At 46.2% G+C, this 26215-nt stretch overlaps 1 protein-coding gene across 1 annotated transcript in view; it reads right to left on the bottom strand.

Annotated features, from left to right (window-relative positions):
• Nucleotides 1-25651, bottom strand: part of TRIM67 (tripartite motif containing 67) — a 46523-nt gene extending 20872 nt beyond the window's left edge. The window contains exon 1 of the mRNA XM_046654553.1: nt 24608-25651. Within this exon, the coding sequence (XP_046510509.1) occupies nt 24608-25651 (1044 nt within the window). The remainder of the gene's footprint in view (nt 1-24607) is intronic.
• Between the last annotated feature and the right edge of the window lie 564 nt (nt 25652-26215).

Raw genomic sequence — 26215 nt, 5'->3', positions numbered from 1 at the left:
TTCTAGGACACATCTCACTGTCTTTGAGACAGGCTCAGGGGAGACACATCAACTTTCCCATCCTATTGGCCAACCCCAGCCCCCCGGGGCCCTGCAAGCTTGTCCTGTGCATCACTGTGTGGGCAGCACAGTCCCTCACGCCTAGAATGTGCTCCATAAATATCCATGTCAGTGAATCGACTTTGTTCTAGATTTTGTCCGACTAGCATCCCCTGAGCTATCCAAATCTCAATCTTCTCACACACTGGGCGTAATTAAAATGGCCATGTGGCCACTCTGAAACCACCGTTTCTAGGGCACAGAGCCCCATATGTTATGGGCACTGGCAGTCTGACCTTACCCTGTTGCTTGAGACAGGACTGAAATGCTTGTCACGACTTCTGAGTGTTAACTATTTCTAGTTAACTGCCACCACTGATCCGTCCCCAGTGTGGTCATACTAGATGGGACTTCTGACATCCTCCCATTCCCTGCCTCTGCTCGAAGACTGGAGGGCTCCTCCACCCAGTCCTGTGCTCTCCCTTTCCTAAGCAACCTGCCACAGCTGGAAAATCCCTGCCCGCAGCGGCCCCCTCTCCAGCTGGCAGATAGCGGCTTTGTTTTCCAGGCTTCTCTGACCTCCAGCCACTCCAGCCATAGGTTCCAAGAGCCCAGTAACCAAAATAAATATACCTGCCCTAGTGGTCAGCCTAAGTTGAGGCTGGGAGACGCATGGTGGGCCTTGGTTGCTCTTTCTCTGGAAGCAGATGTGGTGACAGAGCTGGAGACTGGAAAGCAGAGCAGCACTCCACTCCTGGGGACAGCTCACAGGGACGGGAGACAGGCGAGGCAGGCGCGTGGAGGCCCTGGGAGCAGGGAGAGGACAGGACCCACGCTTGGTGCTGAGAGGGCAGCTGGTACAGATCTGTATGAGGTGGTGGTAGCCAGACCTCCGAGATTCCCCAACCCCATAGGATTTTCCATGCCCAGTTGGCTCCCAGGATCCAGCCCCCACCCCCAAGGGGCCAGGTCATGGAGACTTTGCTCCATGGTGTGAAAGACTGATGGTCAAGGACCAAGTGGACAGGGGTGGGTCCTTGGGTAGAAGTCATCTAGGGGCAGATCAGATTAGTATTTGCCGTGAGGGGAGCACTGTTGGGTGGCAGGCCTCTTCTGTGTTAGACTGTGGGTCACAGGCTCAGGGGATCCCTCTCCCCGCCAGAGGCAGAAAGGGGCTGTGGTGGAAGGATTAGGATCCAGGGTGACCCAGGCAGCCTCTCTCTCCAGTGAGTGTGACCCCGATATGAGGGGGTTCCCTGAGCAAAACAGCTCAGAGGATCAGCCCCGGTCCCACTGGCCCCCGGTGTTTCTGGCCATTGAGCATTAAGGAGGAGAGGTGGGCTTCGAATGGGGCTCTCCAGCGCTCTGTTCTGGACATCAAAGCTGCCTCCAACCCCACAAACTCTAGATGGAGGCTGCAGCCAGGACTCTGTCAACACAAGAATTGGTGATGGATGAAGACCCCATCCTCCTTACTGCCGCCACCCCGGGCTGATGCAAAATAAGAGAATAGAGAGGATCTACCCCTCCTTGACTCCTCAGCCTCATTCAATTCCCCCCGCTGGGGGTTCTTATGGCATGCGATTTCCTGTTTCTGCTGTAACAAATTACCGCAAACGTGGTGGCCTACAACAACGCTGGTTGATTCTCTCACACTTCTGGAGGCCGGAAAGCCAAAATAAGTCTTAAGGGGCTAAAATCAAGGTGTCAGCAGAAATTTCACTCAGGAAATTCCTAGGATTTTAAGAGCTCTGTGCCAAGAACTGGGACGAAGACCAAGTATATATTTATTATAAATCACAGTATCACATTATTACACTGGGACTGTGTGTGAGGCGAGAATGGAGAGGTGGGGGAAGGATATGCTGGCAGCCACACTCTAGGAGAGAAAACGAAGAGAGGGCTTGCTTTTATCTGTGAAGGGCTCTCCCAACGGTTCCCTCTGCTATCCCTAAGACTAGACTTCCTGCCCCTCAGCCTAACCAGGCACCCCCCTCCATCTGTCTCCATGGGGAAGTGCCACCAGGAGCCCTCTGTGCTCAGCCCTGCTCAGAGGGAGCTGGCGTCCCATCTCCCTGCTTTGGGGCCTGCCTTTCCCACACCGCCTCCTGCAGCTTGACACCCCCCTCAGGAGACAGTAGAGATGGGGCGCACATTGAAAGGGGAGCTGAATATACACCGAGATTTTGGCATCCTCACTAGCCACAGAGGAGAAAGTTGTGAAATGGGTTACAACGACCATGGGGATTTCTCCCACCTTTTCATCCTCCATTCAGTAACAAGGTGTTGGTTTTCTAAATTTGTGGCTGATGATAATCCCTAGAAAGAGTTAGAAATGTCTTAATCTTTTGACAGGACAGCAATAATAAGAGAGAAATGTGGAGGACTCACTTAAGAAAATTAAAAGGCAGGGACTCCCAGATAAACAGAGAAATGGACTTCCAAGCAGCCTCCTGAGAGAGGCCTTAGCACTAGTAAGATGCACTCACCTTCCACCTAAGCAGGTGGCTTCCCCACTGTCCCCAGGGTAAATCCTACGCCTCACTTGGGGAGTCGGACCCAATGGAGGCAGATTTTCCCTTGCATTGCATCTTCTTAAGTGCTCCCTCCTGCCGCGTAAGAGGTGAGGACCTAGGACAGGAGCAACTCTCACAGGGGTGGCCTCCTGGCCTTGTCACTTGCCTGGGCAGCTTTTGAGTTTTCCATTATTAGGTTGGTCTTCTGGTCAAGATTCATGTGCTTGTTAAGACTAACATCCCCGCCAGCCTTGCTGATTAGGAAGACACGCATGTCATGGGACTGTGTCGGCAGAACAGAAGCCGTCCAAACGGCCAGAGCAGCACCTTCCTATCACCCGAGCTTTCATCTCAGGCCTCGGAGCACTGAACCAGGAAAGGCTGCTTCGCATTTTCATGTGGTCAAGGTACTTCTCCTTCTCAACTCAAGTCTGCACTCTGGATCAGCATCACGGGGAGGTCTTATGGGTTGATTTGTGTCTGCCCAAAAAGATACGTTGGAGACCAAACCCTAGTACCTCAAAATGTGACCTTATTTGGAGACAGGGTCTTTACAGATGTACTCAAGTTAAAATGAGGTCAATAGGCTGGGCCCTAATGCAATATGACTGTTGTCCTTATAAAAAGGGGGAAATTTGGACAGGGAGACAGACACACACAGAGAGAGGCTGCCATGTGAAGATTTGAGTTACGCGGCTGCAAGCCAAGGAGCTACCAGAAGCTAGGAGAGAAGGCCTGGAACAGATCCTTCTCTAGAGCCTTCAGAGGGAATGTGGCCTTGTGACACCTTGATCTCAGACTTCTGGCCTCTGGAACTATGAGAGAACACATTTCTATTGTTTTAAGCCACTTAGTTTGCGGTACTTTGGTATGGCAGCCCCAGCAAACTAACACACAAGGGCTTGAAGTAGGAGGTTCACAGAAGTCCCGATCTGCTCTGTTCTGACTGGAAATGCGCTCCTCCTTCAGTAAGAAAGTCTCTCTTGGCCAGAATGTCTCTCCTTCTGGCCCTTAGGGCTCAAGGTCTTCTCTCCTGTGGCTCATGCAGAGCAAAATTGGAATTCCTCAGCCTGGATGTCAAGACCTTCAACCATTCACGGGTTTATTCATTCAACAAACATCTGTCGGCCGCCTCCAGACGAGGGAGGCGTGTGATCTGCTCAGGAGGATCTGTACCTTCTCCCTGCCTGGGGTAATTTGCACCCGAAGCACCTACCTTCCAGCAGATCCACTCCCCCTTGCTTCTTCCCAGCTTTGTGAGCCTTTGTCTCAGCTGTCACTTCCACTTTCAATGTCCATTAGGAGTGCTAGCTCAGCATGCCCAAGTTCAGCTCACATTTCCCCTCTTCCATGAAGTCTGCCCAGACTCTGTGAGTTGGTGGGGTCCCTGCTCCCCTGTGCTCCCTTGGCCTCTTGCTTACCCCCAATTCTTAGCCCTAACCACCATCTGTCTCATAGTCTAGTTACTTGTCTGCTTGCCTGTGTCCCTCACCGGACCAGGACTTTCAGAATGAGAAGTTAATTCATCCTCGTGTGCCCACCATAGTGCCTGCACAGAACAGGCGCTCAGTAGTGTTTCCTGAATTGGCTGAATTCAATGCCATGTGCTCTGGGGCAGCAGAAAAGCAGGAAAGCATCTTGGCTCCCTTGGCCAGGGGGTCTCAGGGGCACGACTGAAGATGGCATCTGTTTCTAAGGGCTCCGATGCCTCACTCCTGTTGCGGCCCCACCTCCCCAGCCTGCCCTGTCGCTCATCCCAGAGGGGCCTGCCCTGGTGGGAACTCCTGAGCTCACTCCTTTGGGCGATTTTAGATTCTCCCCCACTTCGGATGAGAAAAAATAGAGCCAGACACTCTCCTGACTTTCCTTCCTTTTCTTTCCTCAGACCCCTCCGAAGCAGGTAGTAGAACGGAAGGTGGTCCCGGGGATGGGAAAGCTCTTCTTACAGAGAGGTTTCAGATAAAGGCCATGCGAATCCTGACAACAGTGGCGAGCGGCCAGGAATGGATGCAGTATAACTATGTGTTGGTGGGCTTGACTCTGAATTTCCCACCGACAGACATTTTCCACTGAGCCAGTCACTCTAGTGGTAGACAGGAGGTGGTGACTGAGGTGCTCCGCTCCCCAGGAGCCCAGGTCACAGTTCAGCACCACACTAACACAGGCTCTGAGAGCAGAATAACTGACCCTTCCCGACCTGCTGGCCACGTTCTCTGAAGCCCTGGCAAGTGTCCCCACAGTGACCCTAGAGCTGGACTCTGAGTCAGCGCCTGAACTGAAACCCTAGTTTGATGTGACCAAGTTTCTTACCCTCTCTGAGACTTTGTGTCCTCACGTGTGAAATGGGGGTAATGATACATACCCCAAAGGGTTGTCTCAAGGTTTAAATGAGAGTGTGCGTGGAAAGCCCTGGGTTCGGGGGCTGGCACTCTCCTGATGGGGGTTCTGCGTGTAATGAGACCCGGGTGTAACGAGACCCGCAGGGGCTGCTGTTTGCCTGCTGCTGACCTTCCAGTCATCCTTCATAACGGTATCCCAATTTTGCCTTGAGAAATTTCCCTTTCCCCACTGGATATAGTCTGGTGGGCCTGAAATCAGCCCCAATACCACTGCTTTCACCCCAGCCAGGGGCAGATACAGGCCCTGATCTAGGCCAGCAGGAGGGCAGCTCCTCGGAATTCAAAACTGAGCAAAGGGACAAAGAGACCTAGAAAGATGGGCATCTGTTTCATAGTTCCCTGGCCAGACTCCTGCTATAAGATCATTCCTGTAGATCCTGCTTCTTAGCACTGGCGAGAGCCTTTGGAACTGGAACATGGTTCAAATTCAGGTTCACACGCTCTGTGAGCCCGGGCGCATCATTTAATCTCTCCCAGGCCCTGTTTTCCTCAACCAGGAAAAGGGGGATATTGGCATCAGGGCTCTAATGGCGTTATTGTGGGATGAAGTGAGTTTGCACATGCAAAGTGCTGAGGACGGAACCTGGCACACGCTCAGTGCGGTGTATGTGCTGCTGTTGTTATAATTTCAAAGCTGGCTCTCAGATCGTCCACTGATTCTCTTAGTGCTTAGAAAAAAGTATCATTCTTCCAATAAATTCTCTTTGATTCAAGTTCACTAGAATCCTTTCGCTTGGGACGAAGAACTCTAACTGCTTTAGTGGTTTGGAGGTTAAACAAACACGAAGATAGCTATGCCATCATTAGTGATTCATGCCTCACCTCAGTAAATTCAGCCTCTCTGTGATGGTAATGGCAAGCGGGCTCTTCTCCTTCCCAATCACGACTCAGCTTTAGACTCTGACTCCCCAAATGCTGACAGCTTAGGAGTTCTCCGTGAGCTCCTGCCCTGAGGCACACAGAGGGAGTAGTCCGGCTTGTCAACAGGGATCTCCAAGCTAGCAATATTGATATGTCAGAGCCACCAACCCAAATTCCTTGGTCAGGACTTAATGCTGAGATCAAAAATAGGAAGAGGCAGGCCCGATGGGCGATCTCACCAGGAACTGGCTTCCGATCATTGGATATACCCATGGGCACACAGTTGCTTCTCATTCTGATAAGGGGGTCAGTTAGTGCCAAATGACCCTCAAGAGCTCAACATGTGCAGGAAGCAGACCCAGAATAATTGGAAAATTCACGCCCCCCTGAGACTTGGGTTTGTCAGTTCCTGTTGAGGTTGACAGGCAAGGATAGCAGCTGGTACCACCTTCAAGACCCAAACCGCCTTAGCTGCTCCACGCCTCGATGCCTTTGCATTTGTTGTTCATCTGCCTGATGTGACCTTCCCCTTGCTTGGCCAGCACCCACAGTCATCATTCAAAACCCAGCTCAAGTGTCCCTCCCTCTCCACTCCCCTCCCGTCTGTGACGTGCTCCTTTTCTGGGCCCTGTGCCATCCCACACCTCGTTATATTATACTCTCATCACACATTCACTTTTTCTTCTGCTAAGTTGCTTGGTCTTAGAGGATGGAGACCCTATTTGTTTTACCTTTGTATGAGCTGCTAGTGCATAGTCAGCAAGTATTTGTTGAGTAAGTGAATTAGTTATTTTTTGTTGGACAACATGACAGGGAAGCTTATAAAATGAACCAAGGATCAGAAGCAAGGACGAGAGCTTTATTTTATTTTTGCATCTGACATGCAATATGATATTGGAATGGTCATGCAATTTCACTTCTTACACTTTGGGAGAACTTACTCTAAAAAAGCATTATATGGCCCTCATTTGTCACTCACCGTGTAGAGATATTATAAGCAACACATGCTTGTGAGGTACATTGAATATCTCAAACTATCACTTTTAAGCTTGCTCAGAAACTGCTAGATTTATGTTTCTACCATGGCAGAATAAATAGATTTTAAGCAAAATGCAACTATCCAGAAAAAGGCTCAGGATAGAGAAAATAAGTTCAAAGGAAATTCAAATAATCAAAAAGATAGTCTTCAGTCACCTCTGGATGCATGCCCTATTCCAGGAGTTGTATGTGTGACAGGGAACGCCTATCTCTCTAGAGTTCAGGGGATCATGGAAAAAAGTCAAGAACATTTTTTAAAGCAAGTCTAAAAAGAAATGTAAATACGGGTCTAGTAGAGGACACTGCTAGAATTAAAAAGCGTTTCTTCATTCTTCTGCAACCAGAGGAAAAGATAGAAATATTTTGACCGATAACCAGGGCAAAGCTCAGAAGAGAGAGGCAAAATAGTGAAATAGGAAAAGAGTGTGGTTGTATCAGACAGCTTAAGCCAGTTATGCTGCAGGAACAAACACTCCCCCACAACTCAGAAACTTCCAACAATCAAGATTTACTTCCTGCTCACATTGAATGCCCATTGCAGGTCACCGGTAGCTCTATTTCTTGTCCTCTTCATTTCAGGATCCAGGCTGAAGGAGCATCCCACATTTGGGACATCCTAGCCTCATCGCAGAGGAAAAGGAGCTCCAGCCCAAACACCCATGGCTCTTAAAGCTTCTTCTGGGAGGTGGCACACATCACTTCCACTCTCATTTCACCGGCCCAAGCAAGTTACACAGCGCAGCCTTATATCGATGGGGTAAGAGGAATAACTCTCCTAGGAGAGCAGAAAATATTTAACAAATAATAAAATCTAACAACATGGTCCGGAGTCAGGTCGACTTTAGCTTTTCTTTACTAGTCATGTGCTCTTGGGCAAGTCTTGACCCTCCCATGGAATCTATATATTGGAGATTCTAGTACCTACTTCTTTTTTTAATTTCCTTTTTTAATGCTTTTTGGTGAGGAGGATTGCTCCTGAGCTAACATCTGCTATCAATCATCCTCTTTTTTTTTTCCTCCCCAAAGCTCCAGTATATAGCTGTATATCCTAGTTGTGGGTCATTCTAGTTCTTCTATGTGGGATGCTGCCACAGCATGGCTTGATGAGCGTATGTCCATGCCCAGGATCTAAACCTGCGAACCCTGGGCCGCTGGAGCGGAGCGCATGAACTTAATCACTTGGCCACAGGGCTGGCCCCTATAGTACCTACTTCTTAGCTGTGACAATTAAAATCAAATAACATATTACAACAGATGCCTTCTTTTCTTCCTTCTCCTGGGTCATCCAACCCTCCTTCTACCATTGACTTCTTCCTCCCCCTCCATGCTGCCGACATCAATGCGACAGACTTGACAGGAGCCCCCAGAACAACTTAAGGCAGGAGGGTATTTGAGAGAAGGAGCAGGAAAGGAAGACAGGCACACTGCTTCTCTAAGACAAGATCCTGGCTTGATACATTCAGCGAGAGGAAAGAAATAAGTCCCCAAAGTGTTTTAATGTTTGGATAGGACTTTACCCTAAAGGGAATAATAGGATAAGCACGTAAAGATGTATATATACAAGAGGGGTCGCTGCATTTTTTAAAAACAGTAAAAATTTGTGCACAATCTAAATGTTCAGGAATAGGGATTAAATGGAGGATACTTTATCCACATAACTGAATACTCAGCATCCATTAAAACGACGATGTATTTCTGTATTTATTGACACAGAACAATCTCCATGATAGATTATTCAGTGGAAAGAAGACCATTATACCAAAAAGCACATATAAGAAGAGTTCATTAAAAATTTTATTAAAAAATTATACGTATATCAGTGGCTTATATATGTATATAAGCACTATTAAGGTAGTTATATAACCTCTATTGAGGTCATTATATATAAATAACCACTAATAAGATGTATACATATATATATATATAAAACCACTATTAAGGTAAATATACACATATAACTACTCTTACAACTCTTATTATGTGTGTGATCTGGTGATTTTTCTTTTCTTTTTTTTTCAGATTGGCACCTGAGCTAACATCCATCGCCAATCTTTTTTTTTTCTTTCCTTCTTCTCCCCAAAGCACCACAGTACACAGTTGTATATCCTAGTTGTGATATGTGGGACACCACCTCAGCATAGCTTGATGATGAGCGGTGCTAGGTCTGCACCCAGGATCCAAACCAGCAAAACCCTGGGCCCGCCGAAGCGGAGCGCACGACTTAACCACTCAGCCATGGGTCTGCCCCAGATTTTTCATATTTTTATTTGCATCTTCTTTGTATTGTCTGAGACTTTTTTTTTTTTAACAATGAGCATTATTCCTTTACAGTCAAAGAAACAATAAAGCTATTTTCACTAAAAAAACTTATAATTTACTAAGACCTCATTTGAAATCTCCGTCCTTGAGAAGTTAAGCAATTTTACAACTGAAAACTAACAGCCACACTGCTCTTTCCCCAAATGTTCTCTGATTCAGGACATTTAAACACCACAACCACGTCCTGATGCGACAATAATGTTTCCTGTTGTAACCCTACATGGTTAATATTTTCAGTATAATTACTTTTGGTGATTATCACGAGGGCTCCGGGGAAAGTCGCAAGGATGATAGACTCCCTTTGAAATCCCCATCTCTCCTCTGTCTCTTCTCTACTCTTTGCCCAGAGTCTTCAGGGCCCTGTAGTCGTCCAGCGCTGCCCATGTAACACCCCACAGCCTGTCCCCCACCTCAAAGACTTCATTCTCCCCGACCCACAACTGGAATCGAAACTCCACACCCCTTAGTGACCCAAGTGTCTGCGAGTGTCGGGAAGAAAGTAACTCAATCCGGCTGAGTATTTTCATAGGGTATGAGGAAACAGTTGGCTTAACCTGCCTGGGTTAGTAACTTTTAATTGTCTTTCAATTGTCAGCTCTTTCTCGTTTCATTTCCCCACTCAGGTTAACAATAAATGTTACTGTGTGCTACGAGTTCAACTACGTCCCATGAAAATTCATGTTAAGGTCCTAATCCTAAATGCCTCAGAATGTGACTTATTTGGAGATAGGGTCATTGCAGACGTCATTTGTTAGGATGAGGTCATAGAGGAGCAGGGCGGCCTCTTATCCAATATAACTGACGTCCTTATAAAAAGGGGAAGTTTGGACACAGACACACACCCAGGGAGAAGGCCATGTGAAAACCAGAGTTATCCAGCCACAAGCCAAGGAACCACCCGAAGCTAGGAGAGAGGCCTGGAACAGATCCTTCTCCAGAGCCTTCAGAGGGAGTGTGGCCCTGCTGACACCTATCTCAGACCTCTGGCCTCCAGAACTGTGAGGGAATAAATTTTGGTTGTTTTAAGTCACCCAGTTTGTGATAATTTGTTACAGCAGCCCTAGCAAACTAATACATCATCTATAGCCTTTTTCCTATTCTAGTACATATTCTTTTATATATAGTCACTCAATGGAGTCATATTACACATACTTTTCCCCTAAATCATAACTATGGGGATTGGGTTCTGTAGAGAAGAGGGGAAGCAGGCCAAGTTCCTCGTACCTTCAGGAAAGAAGTCGGGGGCTACAACGAACTGAGTGCCTCACAGGTGTGATAGGTACCTTTACTTACTTTATCTCACTTCCTCACACCAGCCTTTCAAGTGTGAGGAAACTGAGGCTGAGAGACGTTAAGAAGCTTATCCAAAGACACAGCTCCAAACTGAACCGGGATCTTTTAATGTCAATTCAAATCCTTCCCATTATATCAGCCTGTGATAGACCAGAAGGTTGGTCCAGGCGGTCCTGGGCTAGATCACCCTAGCACCCATTCAACATGACATACGTGATGAAATGGCCTTGCCAAAGGGCCAGTTACGTCAATTAGGGCGAACGCTGACTCTCAGCCCTCCCACAAGAGGGCTCTTGTGCACAACCTCCGACCCTGAAACAGTTCCCTCTTCTTTCACGCCATGCTCGGCCTTGATGTTCACAATGATAATCACGATGATGATAATAGTAACTGTCTTTTATTGAGCCCTTGCTATGTGGTGCACACTGCTTGAAGTTGTTACAATGCATTATCTCCTTTAATACAAGGTCACTCCATTGCAAGTAGTAGTCTTAGGATTGTTATCTCTAAGACAAATTTTCTTATTCCTTGCATGCTACTGCCTCCGTTAGCACCAAAGATTTCAGTAATGTCAGTCTAGTGAATTTATACTCAATCTATTCTCTGGAGGAGATGAAGCAGTGCTAATATCCGGGAAAAGTCACACCAATGTTTCCAGCTAGCATCTGTCATCCCAAGAGATCAGCTAATTGTTTCTGATATCACTACCACATATAATGAGGGACGGGAGTGCCATGCTAATGAGTGTGGATGGCTCTTTTCAATAAGGGGCCTAGAAAAACGCATGATTCCTCCTCCTCTCATTTTCCATACTGTTCCCTAGAATGCCCCCTTCATTCATGAGTCACTCTGTTCCATGATTCACCTAGAAGTTAATAGCTACAACACTGGAATAGTCATTTATGGCATTGATTTTAGAATACATTTTGGTGTTAAGTCACTACTCATTTATGAAATAAATGTTTCTCGTGGCCTATTGGGTGCCAGCGGCTCTGCTGGCTACCAGGACCACAAAGATAAATAAGACACAGTCCTTGCTGCCAAGACGTTCAAAGTTATTTATGCAGGTGATGTATGAAGTTGGTTAAAGGAAGAAAGAGACCTTGTAAGTCTGTGTTAGCAACAAGACACTATCAATAAGTATAAATAAGAAAAGTCTAATCAAGTGGGATTTTATTTTTAAAGTTGTCTGGAGTATTAGAATCAGTGCCCATGGAGACTCTGAGAAGACCTAGTTGGCAGAAAAGTAAAATTGGGCACAGCTGGATCATATTTACATAAAGAAAGGCCAGAGACCAGAGTGTAAGTCAGGTCATGCTCCGATGGTAGGAAACGAGCCTGGGAGAAGATGTCAGGTGCATGAGGCCCCTGAATCAGAAGCCTGACTTTGTCAATGTATAAAGACCAGTCACTGAGCGAAGCCAGGTGAAGCTCTTTATCACCCAGTAACCAAAACTGCTTCTTCATTCGGGATCAGGCCAGCTCCAGTCACTGGTAACCATAATAGAATAGTTGTGACAATCTCATCATGTCTGATGAGAATGGGTCTTAGGGCTTTCTTTCCATGGTCAAATTACAAAAAAGAACATTGGTCCTCTTTTTCGGACACCTCCTTCCTTTCAAACTCTCCAAATCCTTCCAATCCTTTGAAACCCAACTCAACTCTCCTCTCTTCTATGCAGTCTTCCCTAATGTTTGCTGCACTCTGTGCTCATTTACACTTAGGGATTGTTCCATACACTTTTAGCACCAGTTATCTGTGCTCTGTATTGTTCTGTATTTCTTGTGCATAAGTGGAAAGACAAGCCCTCCTGTCTGTCTAATGACTAGAGCTAATGACCAATCTAAAATCTACTTCTCAACCCTTTTCCAAGTCTCTTATACTGCCAACTTCCTCCTGTGAGTCTCTTCTCATCCAGCTTCCTCACTTCTTTTTTTTGCCCACCTCTCCCCACCTCTCTCTCCTTAACTTAGCAAAGCAAATTGTGAAGCTCAAAAGATTTTTGCTGCCAGGTTTTACAGGTAAACATGGCAAATATAACGACCTGGGAAAATGATGAAAATTACAAGAATCTTCAAAAGGATTATAGCCAGGTTATTTCTGTTCTTCCTTAAAATTTAAATGAAGCTAATGTTTAATCTTTCTGAGCCTCTCAAGCTAGATGTCCCCTTAAATGTGGCTTCTGGAATCCATTTATCCCATCATTCTTTTATGACTCTTTCCAGATCCAGTATGTTTTCTGTAAATCTCAGATGCTAAAGGATGGGTCACTCAAGTTTCCTCATTTTTATCAGAAATGGCGTCTTATTTCTCAATGTCCCTCTACTTCATGTGAATATATGTTAATCCCTGGCACTCTACTGGCAGATAATAAGCTGTTTGAAAGTAGGAACTAGGTTTCAAACATCTTTCTTAACACCTTACCCCACGCTGTACATTTAAGTTTCTTCTTCCTTTCCTGACTAATAACACTCAGCCTCATCATTCACACCCCAGCTCAAACATCATCTTCTCTTCAACTCCTCCTCGCTACTCTTTCCTCTCTTCCCCTTCCGAATCTCCAGGCAGAATTAACTGCCTTCCCCTCTCTCTTCCTTCAGCAGTTTATTCACATTACACATATGGAACTTATTCCACTTTTTTATATTAATTGTACAGACAGTTAGGTTGGTTGTAAGATTATCCTTCTCCTCCAGTTGGCTATGAGCTCTCTTGGGGCCTGTTTTATAAGTATCGACAGCCCCTAGCACAGCCTGTGGATTTCAGTAAGTGCCCAATGAATGTGTATCCAATGGAATATTTTGGTTGAATAATACAAAGAATCCATGAGACGATGGTCACCCTTCATGTGCTACAGTGGACACAAATGGACTCGGGAATGAAAACCACCTTAACTGTACAGATTTAACTCATACTTTACTTTGGTCCCACCATAGACATCTCATCATCATCATCATGACACCCAGCAAATCCCAAAAGAGCAAGAAACAGCACCGACCCTGCTCGTTTTACCCAGAAGGCCCTGAGGCCTGTGTACCCCAAGTGAAATAAGAAGTTTTAAGAACCAGAGGAGCCAGGGGAAGTTCCCATGATGTACATGAGACAGAAACCACTTGAGGAACTATTTGAATTTTGATTTAATCTTCCTGTTGGAAGATAATTTTCCATGGGTCTCTCATGTTTCTGTCAGTCTTGCTAGTGAGGCACTGATTGCTCTTGGTTCTGTGCTATCTTTCCAAGGATGTTTGTATAGACAGCAACCTTGGAAGCTAGAGATGCCGTCTCCCTCTGGAGCAAAGTGCCCCAAGCTAACCCTTTATGAAAGATTTGGGTTCCCTAAGCTCAACATTCCTTTTCTGTAATGCAAACTACAGTGTATGCAGGTGTCACCTAGCCTTCTTTGTGTCACCCTATGGGAATTGGAGCTCAGGGAGCTGGCATGAACATGCTGATACTCTGTCTACTGTGATTGCTGTGAGTAATACACTGTTCTTCATCTCTGACCCACGTGTCTCACATCTTCTGCCCACATTCATGAAACTGTGGCAGGAGAATTTTCTAGCTTGAATATATGCTAAAGTCTCAAACCTCTCATGGCTCCTGACACCCCCAGCAGAGTCTTCTGGCCTTTACTGTGCCCTGACTTTCCCCTCTGTGCATCTTCATATTCCCAATAAGCTATAGGTGTGGAACCTTGCTAGACAGGCAGGACTGTGTAGAGGACAAACGTTCATCAGTGATAAGCTGCCATTACTTGTCAAGGAAACCAATTTGAGAAGGAATAATCACACTCTCCAAACAAGTTGATGGCATGTGGTGATGTTCCCATGAAAGGTGTGCAATAGGATAACTGATCCTGCTGTCTAGAGCAGGCACAATCACTTTGGAGTCTCTTTATTGTATGGGACTGAAAGGGAGCAGTCCCATGTCCCAGTGACCAGGAAGGTCACTGTTCCTTGAGCTGAACATTTTCAAGCAGCATTCAGTTTTGGTGATAGTGACTGAGCACTGCTCAGAAGTAGGGGACTATCTTAATGTGATTTTCCAGATGTTTCTTGTTCTCTTTGGTTTTATTCAAGCAGGTGACTTGCTTGCTTGTTTACTAATCTCTTTATTTAAAAGGGTTGCCAGGGTCTACAGAATTCAAGAATGAATAACTTAAAAGAAAGAAAAACAAGGATAGGGACATAAACTGGAGCCAGAAATAAGGCTCAAAATTTATAACAATTACATCTATTATGCATGCACCACATGTTTGGCTTTAAGCATTTTAGCAACCAGAGAGAAAAGTAAAACCTGACTAGTTACACAATCTAAAGTGTCTATTAAATTAACAAAGGGAAACATTTGTACCCCAGAAATTGGCTTGAAGAAGGGACATGACATCCACTGCAGGAAAGCACAAGGCCCACTGAGACCCTTGTCCTCTCCAGAACAAAAACCTTAAGCCACTGGAGACAAGCAATAAGTCCTGTCACTCTCCCCGACCACCCCAAGCAACCCCATGTGGCTGAAAGAAGGGGAAAGGAAAAAACCCTATGTTACTGGGGGAGATGCAGAAAACAATCACAGGTCCAGACCATTCAAGGGTTCCTACTGCTGAGGAGGGAGCAGGACAACTGAGAAGATGCAGAGGAAAGCTGGAAAGGGAGCAGTCAGTTGACCTGACATAACCTAGGAAAGAATCAGTGAACTTGAAGAGAGGTCAATAGAAATTACAGAAATTATAACACAAAGAGACAAGAAGAATGATTAAAGAAAAAAGAACAGAACACTCAAGAACTGTGGGACAATATCAAACAATCTAACATACGTGTAATTGGAATTCCAGAAGGGTGAGAGACAGAGAGAGAGAAAAGAGCAAAGGTATTATCTGGAGCAATAATAGATGAGACTTCTCCAAAAATAATAAAAGACATCAAATTACAAGTCCAAGATGCTCGGAGAACCCCAAGTAGGGTATGACCGCATAAACTTCTTTCCATCTCTGCTGCCTTGCTCCTAATTCAATTCCCCATATTTATAACCTAAATGACTCTAGTACCTTCTAATTGGTTTTCTTGCCTCACTTTTTTTTTTCTTTAAGATTGGCATCTGTGCTAACAACTGTTGCCAATCTTCTTCTTCTTCTTTTTTTTTTAAGGATTGGCACCTGAGCTAACAACTGTTGCCAATCTTTTTTTTTTTTCTGCTTTATCTCCCCAAACCCCCCCTGTACACAGTTGTATATCTTAGTTGCAGGTGCTTCTAGTTGTGGGATGTGGGACGCCACCTCAACGTGGCCTGACAAGTGGTGCCATGTCTGCTCCCAGGATCCGAACCCTGGGCTGCCGCAGCGGAGCGCACGAACTTAACCACTCAGCCACGAAGCCAGCCCCACTTGCCTCACTTTTGACCCGTTACCACACATTTTCCAAACAGCAGTCAGAATGATCTTTTAAAAAATGTTACTCCCCAGTGTAAAGCCCTCTAGCCATCTCCATTGCATTTACAGTAAAATCCAACATATTCCCTGCCTTCTAAGGCCCGTGTCCTCCAGAACCTGCCCATCTCTCTGCCCCTGCCATTTATTCATCTTTTTCATTACACTCCAAACACATTGGCCCACTTCTGTCCTTCACACACGTTGGGTGTCTTCCGTCTCTGGTTCTTGGTTCTTGCTTTCCTTATGAAACGAGTTGTCTTCAGAACAGTGCAGAGCTGATTATTTCTTATCCAGTCTTCAAGTCTTGCTTTTCAATCCTCTCCCCAAAGAAGTCTGCCCAAGTACTTTTTATCATATTGTTTTACTTCCATCTTAGTACTTATCACTCTCAGAAATTATCCAATTTATTTGTTTGTGCGCTTGTTGATTTTCTTTCTCTTATGAGTAGATTTATGCTCGTTGAGGGAAGAGAACACATCCTTCTGTGGCCTCAGTGCTTAGAATGGCGGCTGTATGATATAGACATTCAAGATTTACTTGTTGATTAAATAAGTAATTGAGTGAATGGAAAAGTAAATACTCATTAGAGGCATCAGCTCAGAAAAAGGACTTAATGGTCAAGAGGCATCATCAGCTTTTAAGTTATCTAAGGTAAGTACTAGATATTACTTCTAGTTGTTTGGGTACGTGGCTCAGGTGCTAGGTAAACCAACCATGTGGCAACACATACTTTATGGAGTGATGCTAAGCCACAGTTCTCCATTTGAAGAGGCCTGTCATTTCTGATTATTCACATTTTATTAGTTTCCTGGTTTTGTAGATATTACCCAGAATCAAACTATAAACAAGGATTGGGAGATTGGATAAGTACAAATATTCGCCTAAATTTCCTAACCCAAACTTGATCTAATTTTTGTAAATGATGTACTGTCTGGATAGATTTTTCAAATGACATGTGACCAAGGCCCAGCCCCTGCTGGCATGTATAGATATTCCTGACTGATATATCTGTCATTTAGACCCCTCCACACTTGAGCTCACCAGCCCCACCTCACCTGTCTCTGTTCCTTGTGGATCTTTCCTTACTCTCTCTTCCCACCAAACCACTTCTCCCCTCTGTGGCCACTTGGAAAATGAAGAGGCAGTGCTATTTGATCTCTTAGATTTCCTTCAGCCTTCAAACTCTTTTATCCTATTTGTTCTCCACAGGATGCTTTATCTCCCCCTTGCCCTTTTATTTCTATTTTCTGCTGCCCTATTACAGTTGAATGAGAGAGGCATGGTGCCCCCACTCTATCCCCACTTTTTAGAGTAGCTGTCAGCTAACCCCTTATTTCTTCCATTCATAATTACTCTTCAGGTGATGCTACACATATTTGTTTTTGTTCAGATACAGACATAGCATTCTGTTACATTTTTATAGTTAATCAAAATGTACAAGGAGGATATTTAAAGGCTCATCTCTTTACAAAATCATTCATAACATGCCGTGCAACTGCAGCAAGTCCCTTCACCTCTGGTTCCTCACATGCAAAATGAGGAAGCTGTAATTTATGATCTCTGTTAGGAAACAGCCTGTCCTAGGAAGGAAAAACAAAAAATCCCACAGAGTTTTTGCTTTGCAAGAGGAAATTCCAAGCCAGGAGGAGTGAATTCGCAAGAGCCCCTCCCAAGGTCTGCCTGGATTCTCTCCTGCTCCTTTAGGTTCCACAGTTTTGATAGTTACAACCTGCACCCCTCCCTGGGCAGGTCCTTCAAAACCGGCTGAAGAGTGAGCAAAGCATTCTCTTTGCTTCTTTATTGAACAACTAAGACACAAATCAAAAGGAAATCCACTGATACAAACAGTAAATACTTTGCTGCTCAATCCCAGGAAAGCAGCCAAGAGCGTTTGTCTGGAATTCCCTTCTCCCGAGACACTTGCTAGCCCAGGACACTCCTAAGATGCTCCCTCTGCCCAGGAGGAGTCATACAGCTTTGCACGTACCTCCGCCCTCAGAGATGCCTGCCTGTCTCCGGCCCAGGGGAATCTTTGAGCACCATATTGTCTCCCAGCACCCAGGATTTGCTGAATCTACAGATTCTGTTTGGTGCCCAGAGCAATTAAGTAAGACTCTCTGGTTCAAACCTCTCCCCAGGCCCCCTAGAGTCCACTTACTGAGTATTAGCTTCCGGCCCGTGGGGGCACTACTTCTCAGACGACTTGGACAGTCAGAATGAAGGGCCCAGTGCCCTGGGGCCCAAAAAGCATTCCCGTCACGGTTTCTCAAACTTTATTGTACACACAAATCAACGAGGGGTCGTGCTACAATTCAAATCCTGAGACTGTAGGACTGTGGAGGATCTCAAGATTGTGCATTTCCAAAAAGCTCCTGGGAGCTGCTGCTTCTGGTCAGCAGACCACACTTTGAGTCACAATGTCCTAGTCTAGAGGTCAGCACATTTTTTCCCATGCAGGACCAGATGGTAAATATTTTTGGCTTTGCAGGCCACAGATCTCTGTTGCAACTACTCAACTCTTCCAAAAGCAACTGTACCCCAAATCAGCCATAGGTCCATACGTAAACAATGAGCATGGCTGTGTTTCAATAAAACTTTATTTACAAAAACAGATGGTGGGCCACAGTTTGTACACCCTTTACCTACTCTATCTCAGACACTAAGAGAGTCCTCCCCTCTTGAACACACTATGTTGTTAACATCCACAGGGAGGGTCTCATCACCATGAATGTCTACCCACATAAAGGACCTCCCACTGCAGGCTGGAAATATAATACCTCAGCCATAGAGAGACCACCACAGCATACAGTTTGAAATATATTCATCAGTAGTAATGGGAGGTTGTCTTTTCACAATCTTTAAGGTCTTCCTCAATTCAAAATTTATATCTCTATAAATAGTCTTCAAAGAGAAGATAAAAGCAATTCAAGTCTGTGGATTCTTACCTTCTGTCAAACCCACTCTTTGTTTTCCAGATGTGTCGAATGACGAGGGAAGCAGGTATTTCCAAGGTTGTAACTCAGGGATTCTCTCCAAAGATTGTTCCGGAACTACTGACCTGCTTGGAACTAAATCCAAGCTTGAGGCAGGGCTATAGCCCAAGTGGCTTTGGAGATAGTGGCAATGTTAACGTGGAGGATGGTTAGAAAAGATGTGCAGCCTCTAGCGATGTGAGTCAGCTCATGTCCCCCGGGGTCTAAGCAGATTAGCTCTTGGTTCTTAGCCAACCTATGCACCTCACTTTCCAGAACTTCAGAGTTGGTGAAAGATTCAACTTCTCTTAAATCCAGGCTTTTACTCAGATTGTGCATATTTCTGTGCCACATGCTCTGAGGGCCCTGGCAGATTGCAGTTCAGTAAACTCGGCTTAGAATCAGCAGCCAGTGTGTGGCAATCAGGCACACGGTTGTAGACTTCAGGCCTCTCAGAAAGTTTCTGCCTAGCACGTCTCTTTGCCTAACTCTCTTTTTCCCCACCCAAACCCACCCAAAAGTGCCTTAGGTGGGCCCTGACGGCTTGGTCTTTTCAAGGACCTTAAAATCAAGAGGGGATACTTGGGCAATAGCTGTGCAGATCAAACTAATCATCGATGGAAGGCAAGTCCCTAACTAACTAGTAGCTAAAAATATAAAAATCTAGATACTTGTGATCCTCTTTTTAAAAATAGTTCTAACAGCAATGTAATGAAAACAACAAACAATAATTAGCAGAAACAAGACAATCCGCCTTATTGTTTCCTCCCATGGACCCTGTCTACATGAATTTTTTTATTATTTACATAATTTTGCTGTTGGGAGAAAAAATAAGTATAAACTTTATGGAAATTAATCAGATGTCTTAAAGCCAGATGTCTCCTGATATAGCAACTCTATGTTTAGAAATTTAACCTAAGGCAACAACTAAGAGTATAAGCATAGATCTAACTAGAAAAATGTTTACAACAGCAAAAGACTGAAAACGACCTACAGCGCAGCATTAGGTGTTGAGCAAACAAAATAATAAATCCTTATGATGGAACGGCATGCAGCCATCAAAAATTATGTACATCAACTGGCAGGAAAGATATTTATATTGTATTATTAAAGAAAAAAGACCGTTACAAAATAAATGTACAATAGAAATCTAGAAGAAAAAACTCTAAAGTGTTAGAAATATTTGTCTCTGCAAATTCGAATTTGGGGATGATATTTAATTTCTACATCTTTAATTTTAATTCCTAACAATGAGCATTTATCACTTGTGTTATAAAGTACTGCAAATTTTCAAATAGGTATACCACAGTACAGCTATGATTACACATTCTGCCTTTGTCATTTATGTGATATCTCTTTGAATGGAGGAAGTCTTTTTTTTTTTTTCCCCTCATTTCAGGATCTGTTTTTTTTTTTTAATTAATTTATTTTTGGATGCACGTCATAATATATTTCGAATTCTGTGTAGATTACATCATGTTCACCACCCAAAAACTAATTATAGTCCATCCCCTCACATGTGAGCCTAATCACCCCTTTTGCCCTCCCCGCTACCTCCTTCCCCTATGGTAACCACCAATCCAATCTCCAATGCCATGTGTTGGTTTGTTGTTGTTTTTATCTTCTACTTATGAGTGAGATCATATGGTATTTGACTTTCTTCCTCTGACTTATTTCATTCAGGAGAATACCCTCACGGTCCATCCATGTTGTCACAAATGGCCAGATTTCATCATTTCTTGTGGCTGAGTAGTAGTCCATCGTGTATGGTATTTATCCAAAGAACTTGAAAACACAAAGGCATAAAGATACTTGCACCCCTATGTTTACTGCAGCGTTATACACAATAGCCAAGACTTGGAAGCAACTTAGGTGCCCATCAAGGGACGAATGGATAAAGGAAGTCTTTCTTCTGAGGGTTTATAGGCTAAAAATCCTTATCTTTGTTACAAAATAAGGTGGGACCAGCAGAGCCTCAAGACAGGGGAGTAACCCGAAGTCTCGTTTTTCCTGAGATTTCCAAGCCTCACTGTCTCCTTTGCTCTGCCAAAGTGCTGACTCACTGGAGACAGTAATCCTGGGCTATCAAGGAGATTTTGTTTTAATACTCTGTTTTGCAGGGTTCTCAAAAGACTTCTAAAGAAAGGCTTATCCAGCATCCCATACCTCAGTTCAGGAATCAACTTCTACCCATTTTAATTCAGGGTCAACTATCTGCATCCAACAGGAGTTATAGACGTTGTCGACATTCTGTGACATGTCACACCAGGGAAGAGAAATGGCCCACAGTGCCCCTTTTCCCTGGCTTCAGGGAAATCAGAATTCCATAATCAAAGGCAAAAAGACAAAAGCTTTTGTGGAAAGCTTTGCTTCCCTGTCCTATCTTATACAGCGTATAGTTTCCTCACATCAGAAGTTCTTTGAAATAATTAATCCTCTGCCGGGAGAATCATCTAGAGACCTGTTTAGCCAAGATCTAAAGTTTTTACACTGTTTTTAAGAGGTGATAATCAATCTTGTTTTAAAATAGAGTTCAGCGTCACTTATATGTCCCTTTACCTAAGAACCACTCATCAGATGGCAAACTCCAGCCACAAGAGAGAGGACTGAAAGCCGTGCTTTGATGAAGGCGTCTCCAGTCAAAGGAATGTGAGGGAATCGCTCCAGTCCCTGGGCTGGTTCTCATAGTGCAACAAGGCTTTGTCTCGGCTTCTAAGATTCTTAGACAACAACAACAACAACAAAAGCCAGAGACTTTAAGTTTTACTAAAGCACTTAACTGCCATGATGGGAGTGCGAAGTTGAGTGTTCTAGTTTATCTTGCAAAAGTAGCCACCCTCACAGCTCACAGTGATGGTCTAGATGCCTGCCCACAAAGAAAGACCAACACTAGACCAGGGCTCCCTTGCCTAACTTTTCTTTTGATCTTCAGCCCCTAGTTGAGATGCTCATAAGAAGCAGTCAATAATTTCCCTTTCTGTAGAAAAATAGCAGCTGCTGAAAGAGAACAGCAGAACTTCTGTTCACTCTTGAAAACAGGTTTTCGCAAAAGTATGTCAGAGCATTCCTTCTGAATTTAGGAAGACATCTTAGTTCCCTGAAGCAGTGGCACTAAATATAAAATTGAGACACTCGATTCTGCATAGTTGTGTTTCCCACAGACAACTGTCTCACTCTATTGAGCAAATATCACATGTGCTTTCCGTATTTCCTCATAACCTTGCATTTTTGGTTGAGGATAGATGTGTTATCAAACTGCTGTTGACACCAGGTCAAGGATGATTTTCCCAGCATGATCTGGGTTCTTGAAACCATAGCTCATTATCCAACTCACTTTTCCTGCTAAGACACTTAATCTCTTTTAAGATTGCAAACTCTTATCCCTACTCATTTTGGTTTCCACTTTTCATCGTCTAAAGATTTAGGTGGCAACACCCAGAATTAGATCCAGCCTTCTAGGCTGTGAAATTTAGCAGCTCGTGAACTCTGAATGTGAATCTGTACCTCTTGTCTTCGTAACTGATCACAGCCTCTTTGCAAAAGATTATGTGTAAAATGCTATCTCTTCAGTGGAAAGATGAAATAAGCAAGGCAGCTACAATTACTGTGCGCAATATGCAACAAAACATCGTATGACTGATCACTAACTCAAGACAAACATTCTCATTTAGCTCAAAGTTATTTTAGGACTCAACATAAATAACACCAAAAGTTACCAGCTCATGTTTCCTCCGGATAACCAAGTCATTGAGGACAAATAAGCCCTATTTGCCGCTGCTCTGCAGTTTTCTGCCAGTCTAGTGGTCTTAAGTATTAGGACTATAAAAATAATAAGGAACATATATTGGTTACTGTGAGTCCAGTACTGTGCTAGAGGCTAAAAATACAGTATTATACTCACTCCTAACAACAATTATCTGAGTTAGATATTACTATTCAGTGGGTTCAAAATTATACCTGAATGCTTACAGCGAGTGAATTACAAGCCCTCAGATTTGGAGCCGTGTCTGTGTAACAGTACAGCAGGGTTTATCCGCAGAGGCACTGTTGATATTTGGGAGTGGATAATTGTTTGGGGGGGTTGTCTCATGCACTGCAGCCTCCTTGGCCTCTATTCACTAGATGCCAGTAGTACTCCCTAGGCATGACAACCAAAAATGTCCCCAGACATTGGAGCGAAATTGTCCCCAAATGAGAACCACTGCTCTAGAATTAGGGATTTGACTCCAGGTCCCACTTCACACTTCTTCTGACATATTATGCAGATTTCCCTCGCCAAAGTGAATTTCTAAAGTGATCCCCATTTGTTTTCTTTTCTAATTCTTTATTCGCAAATGTTAAATTAAAATAATAACGTGCACATTGTAGCAGATGAAATTATATAGTAACTATATGTAATAAATCTATAATGGAATGCTTAGTCTCTTCTCCTCTCATCTGTGCTCCCCTTTTTGTCCATTTCCAGCTGGATGATACAAGACAAGCACGGCAAATTGCTTTCTTTTCCTGTATCTTTCCTCCTCAATCAGAATACAGATTTCCTGTTGGGTGATATGGAGACCTCCTGCCTCTTTGCAGGGTGAGTTTACTGGAAAGAGGACACTGAATGACAGGTGTGCAAATTTGCAGATGCAGTCGGGTCCTCGAACCAGGGACTCTAACTCTGTCAGGCCTGACTGATTGACCTTGAGTGCCAGTGAGTCCAGTTGCTCAGCTTTGGACAGAAAGTTAAGGTGAATGTTCATGAGAAGAACTGACCCCACTCTTGCCTTGGGGCCTGATCGAGAACCTGACCCAATTTTGAAGACTCCTCTTTTTCTCCCACTGTCAGACAGAGGACACATGGGCAGCCGAGAGTTCATGCGAGTTGCCTCTAGAGGCTGTTCCACCCCCACCTGGGAGTGGCACCCTCAGGCAAGTACCTGAGGAAGAAGGCTTGTGACTGTCTGCAGATGAAATTGTGCCTGGTGGTCTCACTAAGAGCTTACTCTGCCACCCCACCACACTTCCACTGCCAGAGTGGCAGAGTCCCAGCAAGAGAAGGTCTCTGGGGGGAAATCATGCTCCCTTCTCAAAAGGGCACATGCCCAAATTCTCAAATAAGGTCCATGAGGAATTATATCTTCTTTCTAGGCTGAGAGGCATTCTAGGGGTAGAAAGTGAGGGAGACTGGTTGAGAGAGTAGGAGAATTTTTTCTCTGGAAGCTGATGGAAGTTCTGCTCTGGAAGAAATAGTGTAATCTTTCACTGAGGGCTGGGATAGAATCCTTCTGCCTTCAGAGAAGACTGACCAAACATGGGAAGCCATCAGACATTTGCCTGCAGGCAGTTATAACACTTGCACTTAAAAACAAAAAAACCCCTCTTTTTAGAGGGAGGCAGAGGACCCTGGATGCCTTAAATCTGGAGGAGCCATCAAGGTAATGTGTCAGTTAACTTTGGGAGTGAAAGAGCCCTGCTTCTGCCCCTTGTGTGGAATCATAAAATCTCAGGGGGGAGGGGAACTAGCATGTCATCTTCCCATGCCCTTCCATCCCCAATACCCAGCTCAGAGGACCTGGAGTTCATCTAAGTGTTTGTCAAGTGACTGATGAGGGAATGAATGAATGAAAGAATGAATGAGGTAATTCCTGCTTGATACTCTAGCCAGCTCTCTGCCAGCTCCCCAGGGAAGAGGTCAGAACCCTTCTCCTCGCACCTTCTTTGCACCCGTGCCCCCCGCGCCCTGCCCAGCGGGCGCTTACCTTGTGCTGTTTCCACATGGCCCCCAGCGGCTTCACCTCGTGCTTGCCGTGTCGGCCCTCCTCCAGGCACAGATAGCACACCGGGGTTCGGCAACTCACGCAGTACATGCTGTAGTTCTCCATTTCGTGTTCAGGGCACGTAGGGAACTTGCGGCCCGCGCTACCCCCAGCAGCTCCGGCCCCGGTGCCCCCGGGGCTCTTGCAGCTGCCGCCTCCGCTGGGGCCGCCCTGGGCTGCGCCTGGGGACGCAGAGGCGGCCTCGGTGGGCGCCGGCGGCGGTGGTGGCTGCACCAAGCGATGCTTAGCGAAGGGTCCTCGGGATGGATGGCACTTGAGCTGGCAGGCAGTGCAGTAGAGCACGTCGCACTGCTCGCAGAGCGTGGCAGCCGGTTCGGGCGGAGTGCGGTCACATAACTGGCAGATGGCCACCGCCGCGGCTGCGGACGCCCCCTGCACCGCCCCGCGGCCCTGCTGGTACCGCTGCACGATGGCCTCGAGCAGCCGGTTGCGCTGGAAGCCGCGCAGCCCGCGGTGGTCCAAGGAGGCGCTGCGGTGGCACTGCGGGCACGTGATGGAGCTTGAGGAGGACGAAGACAACGAGGAGCAGGCGGCACCTCGGGCCGCGGCGGCCGAGGAGCCGGGCGGCGCGGGCACCATGGGTAGCACGCGAACCCCGTTGGGGGACTTGAGGCTCGGGGTGTAGGAGCCATAACCGCTGTCTGTCTCACTGTACAAGCTCAGCTTGTCCGCGTGGTCCCCGCCACCTCCCGCACCGCCGCCCAGGCCGCCAGCTGCGCTCGCGCCCCCGCCGCTGCAGGCCTGGCCAGGCGCCGGATCATGGTCCAGAGGGGGCGCGGGGGCGGCACCCGTGGGCAGACCCGAGCCCCGAGAGTGCAGGAGCGGCTGGGGCAGGTGCTGCTCACCGTCCGGGGTCTGCACCGCGATGGTACGAGCGCAAGGCAGGCAGACATTGTGGGAACAGGGCAAGATGATCGGCTCCCGAAAGAGGGAGCCGCACACGGGGCACTTCAGCTCCTCCTCCATCACGGCGCCGGCAGGTCGAGATGCTCAGGGCGAGGGATGGAATGGCCCAAGTTCCGGAGACCGGCGGAGAACAAGCTTGGTTAGCACCAGTGAGACTGGAGGCGGGGGCATCACACAAGCATGACTACTTCACAGCCCGGGGGCACGCCCCTCTCTCTGTCCTGGGGCCACCCGCCCTAAGACGGTTGGGGGCAAGAGAAGGGAGGGGGTCCTCACCTCCTGCCTGCGAGGCTCCTGCACTAGCGGCTTCAACTTGCGGCCAGAGTCCGGAGCCGGTCGGCTGCCCTGGCGGTGGCCTGCGAGGCGCTCTAGGTGATGAATCAGCACTAGCGCCGCCGCCGGCCGCAGCGCGCGTCTCCTCTCCACATCAGGACCAGCGGCCGGGCTGCGGTTCGCTAGCTCTCCAGTTTCAACCCCTCGGCTCCAGTGGGCAGCTGTCCAAGGGCCCCCTTTTGCTCCTGCCCCACCCCTAATCGGGACGATCGGTAGGTGAGAAGGCAGGTGAGCAGGCCGTTTGGCCGTGGGTCTGGGTTCAGCACCACGAGGCGGCGGACAGCGCCCGGG

The sequence above is a fragment of the Equus quagga genome, chromosome 2, assembly GCF_021613505.1.
Source record: "Equus quagga isolate Etosha38 chromosome 2, UCLA_HA_Equagga_1.0, whole genome shotgun sequence".
In the NCBI taxonomy this organism is placed as follows: domain Eukaryota; kingdom Metazoa; phylum Chordata; class Mammalia; order Perissodactyla; family Equidae; genus Equus; species Equus quagga.
This window is presented reverse-complemented; position numbering and strand designations above follow the sequence as displayed.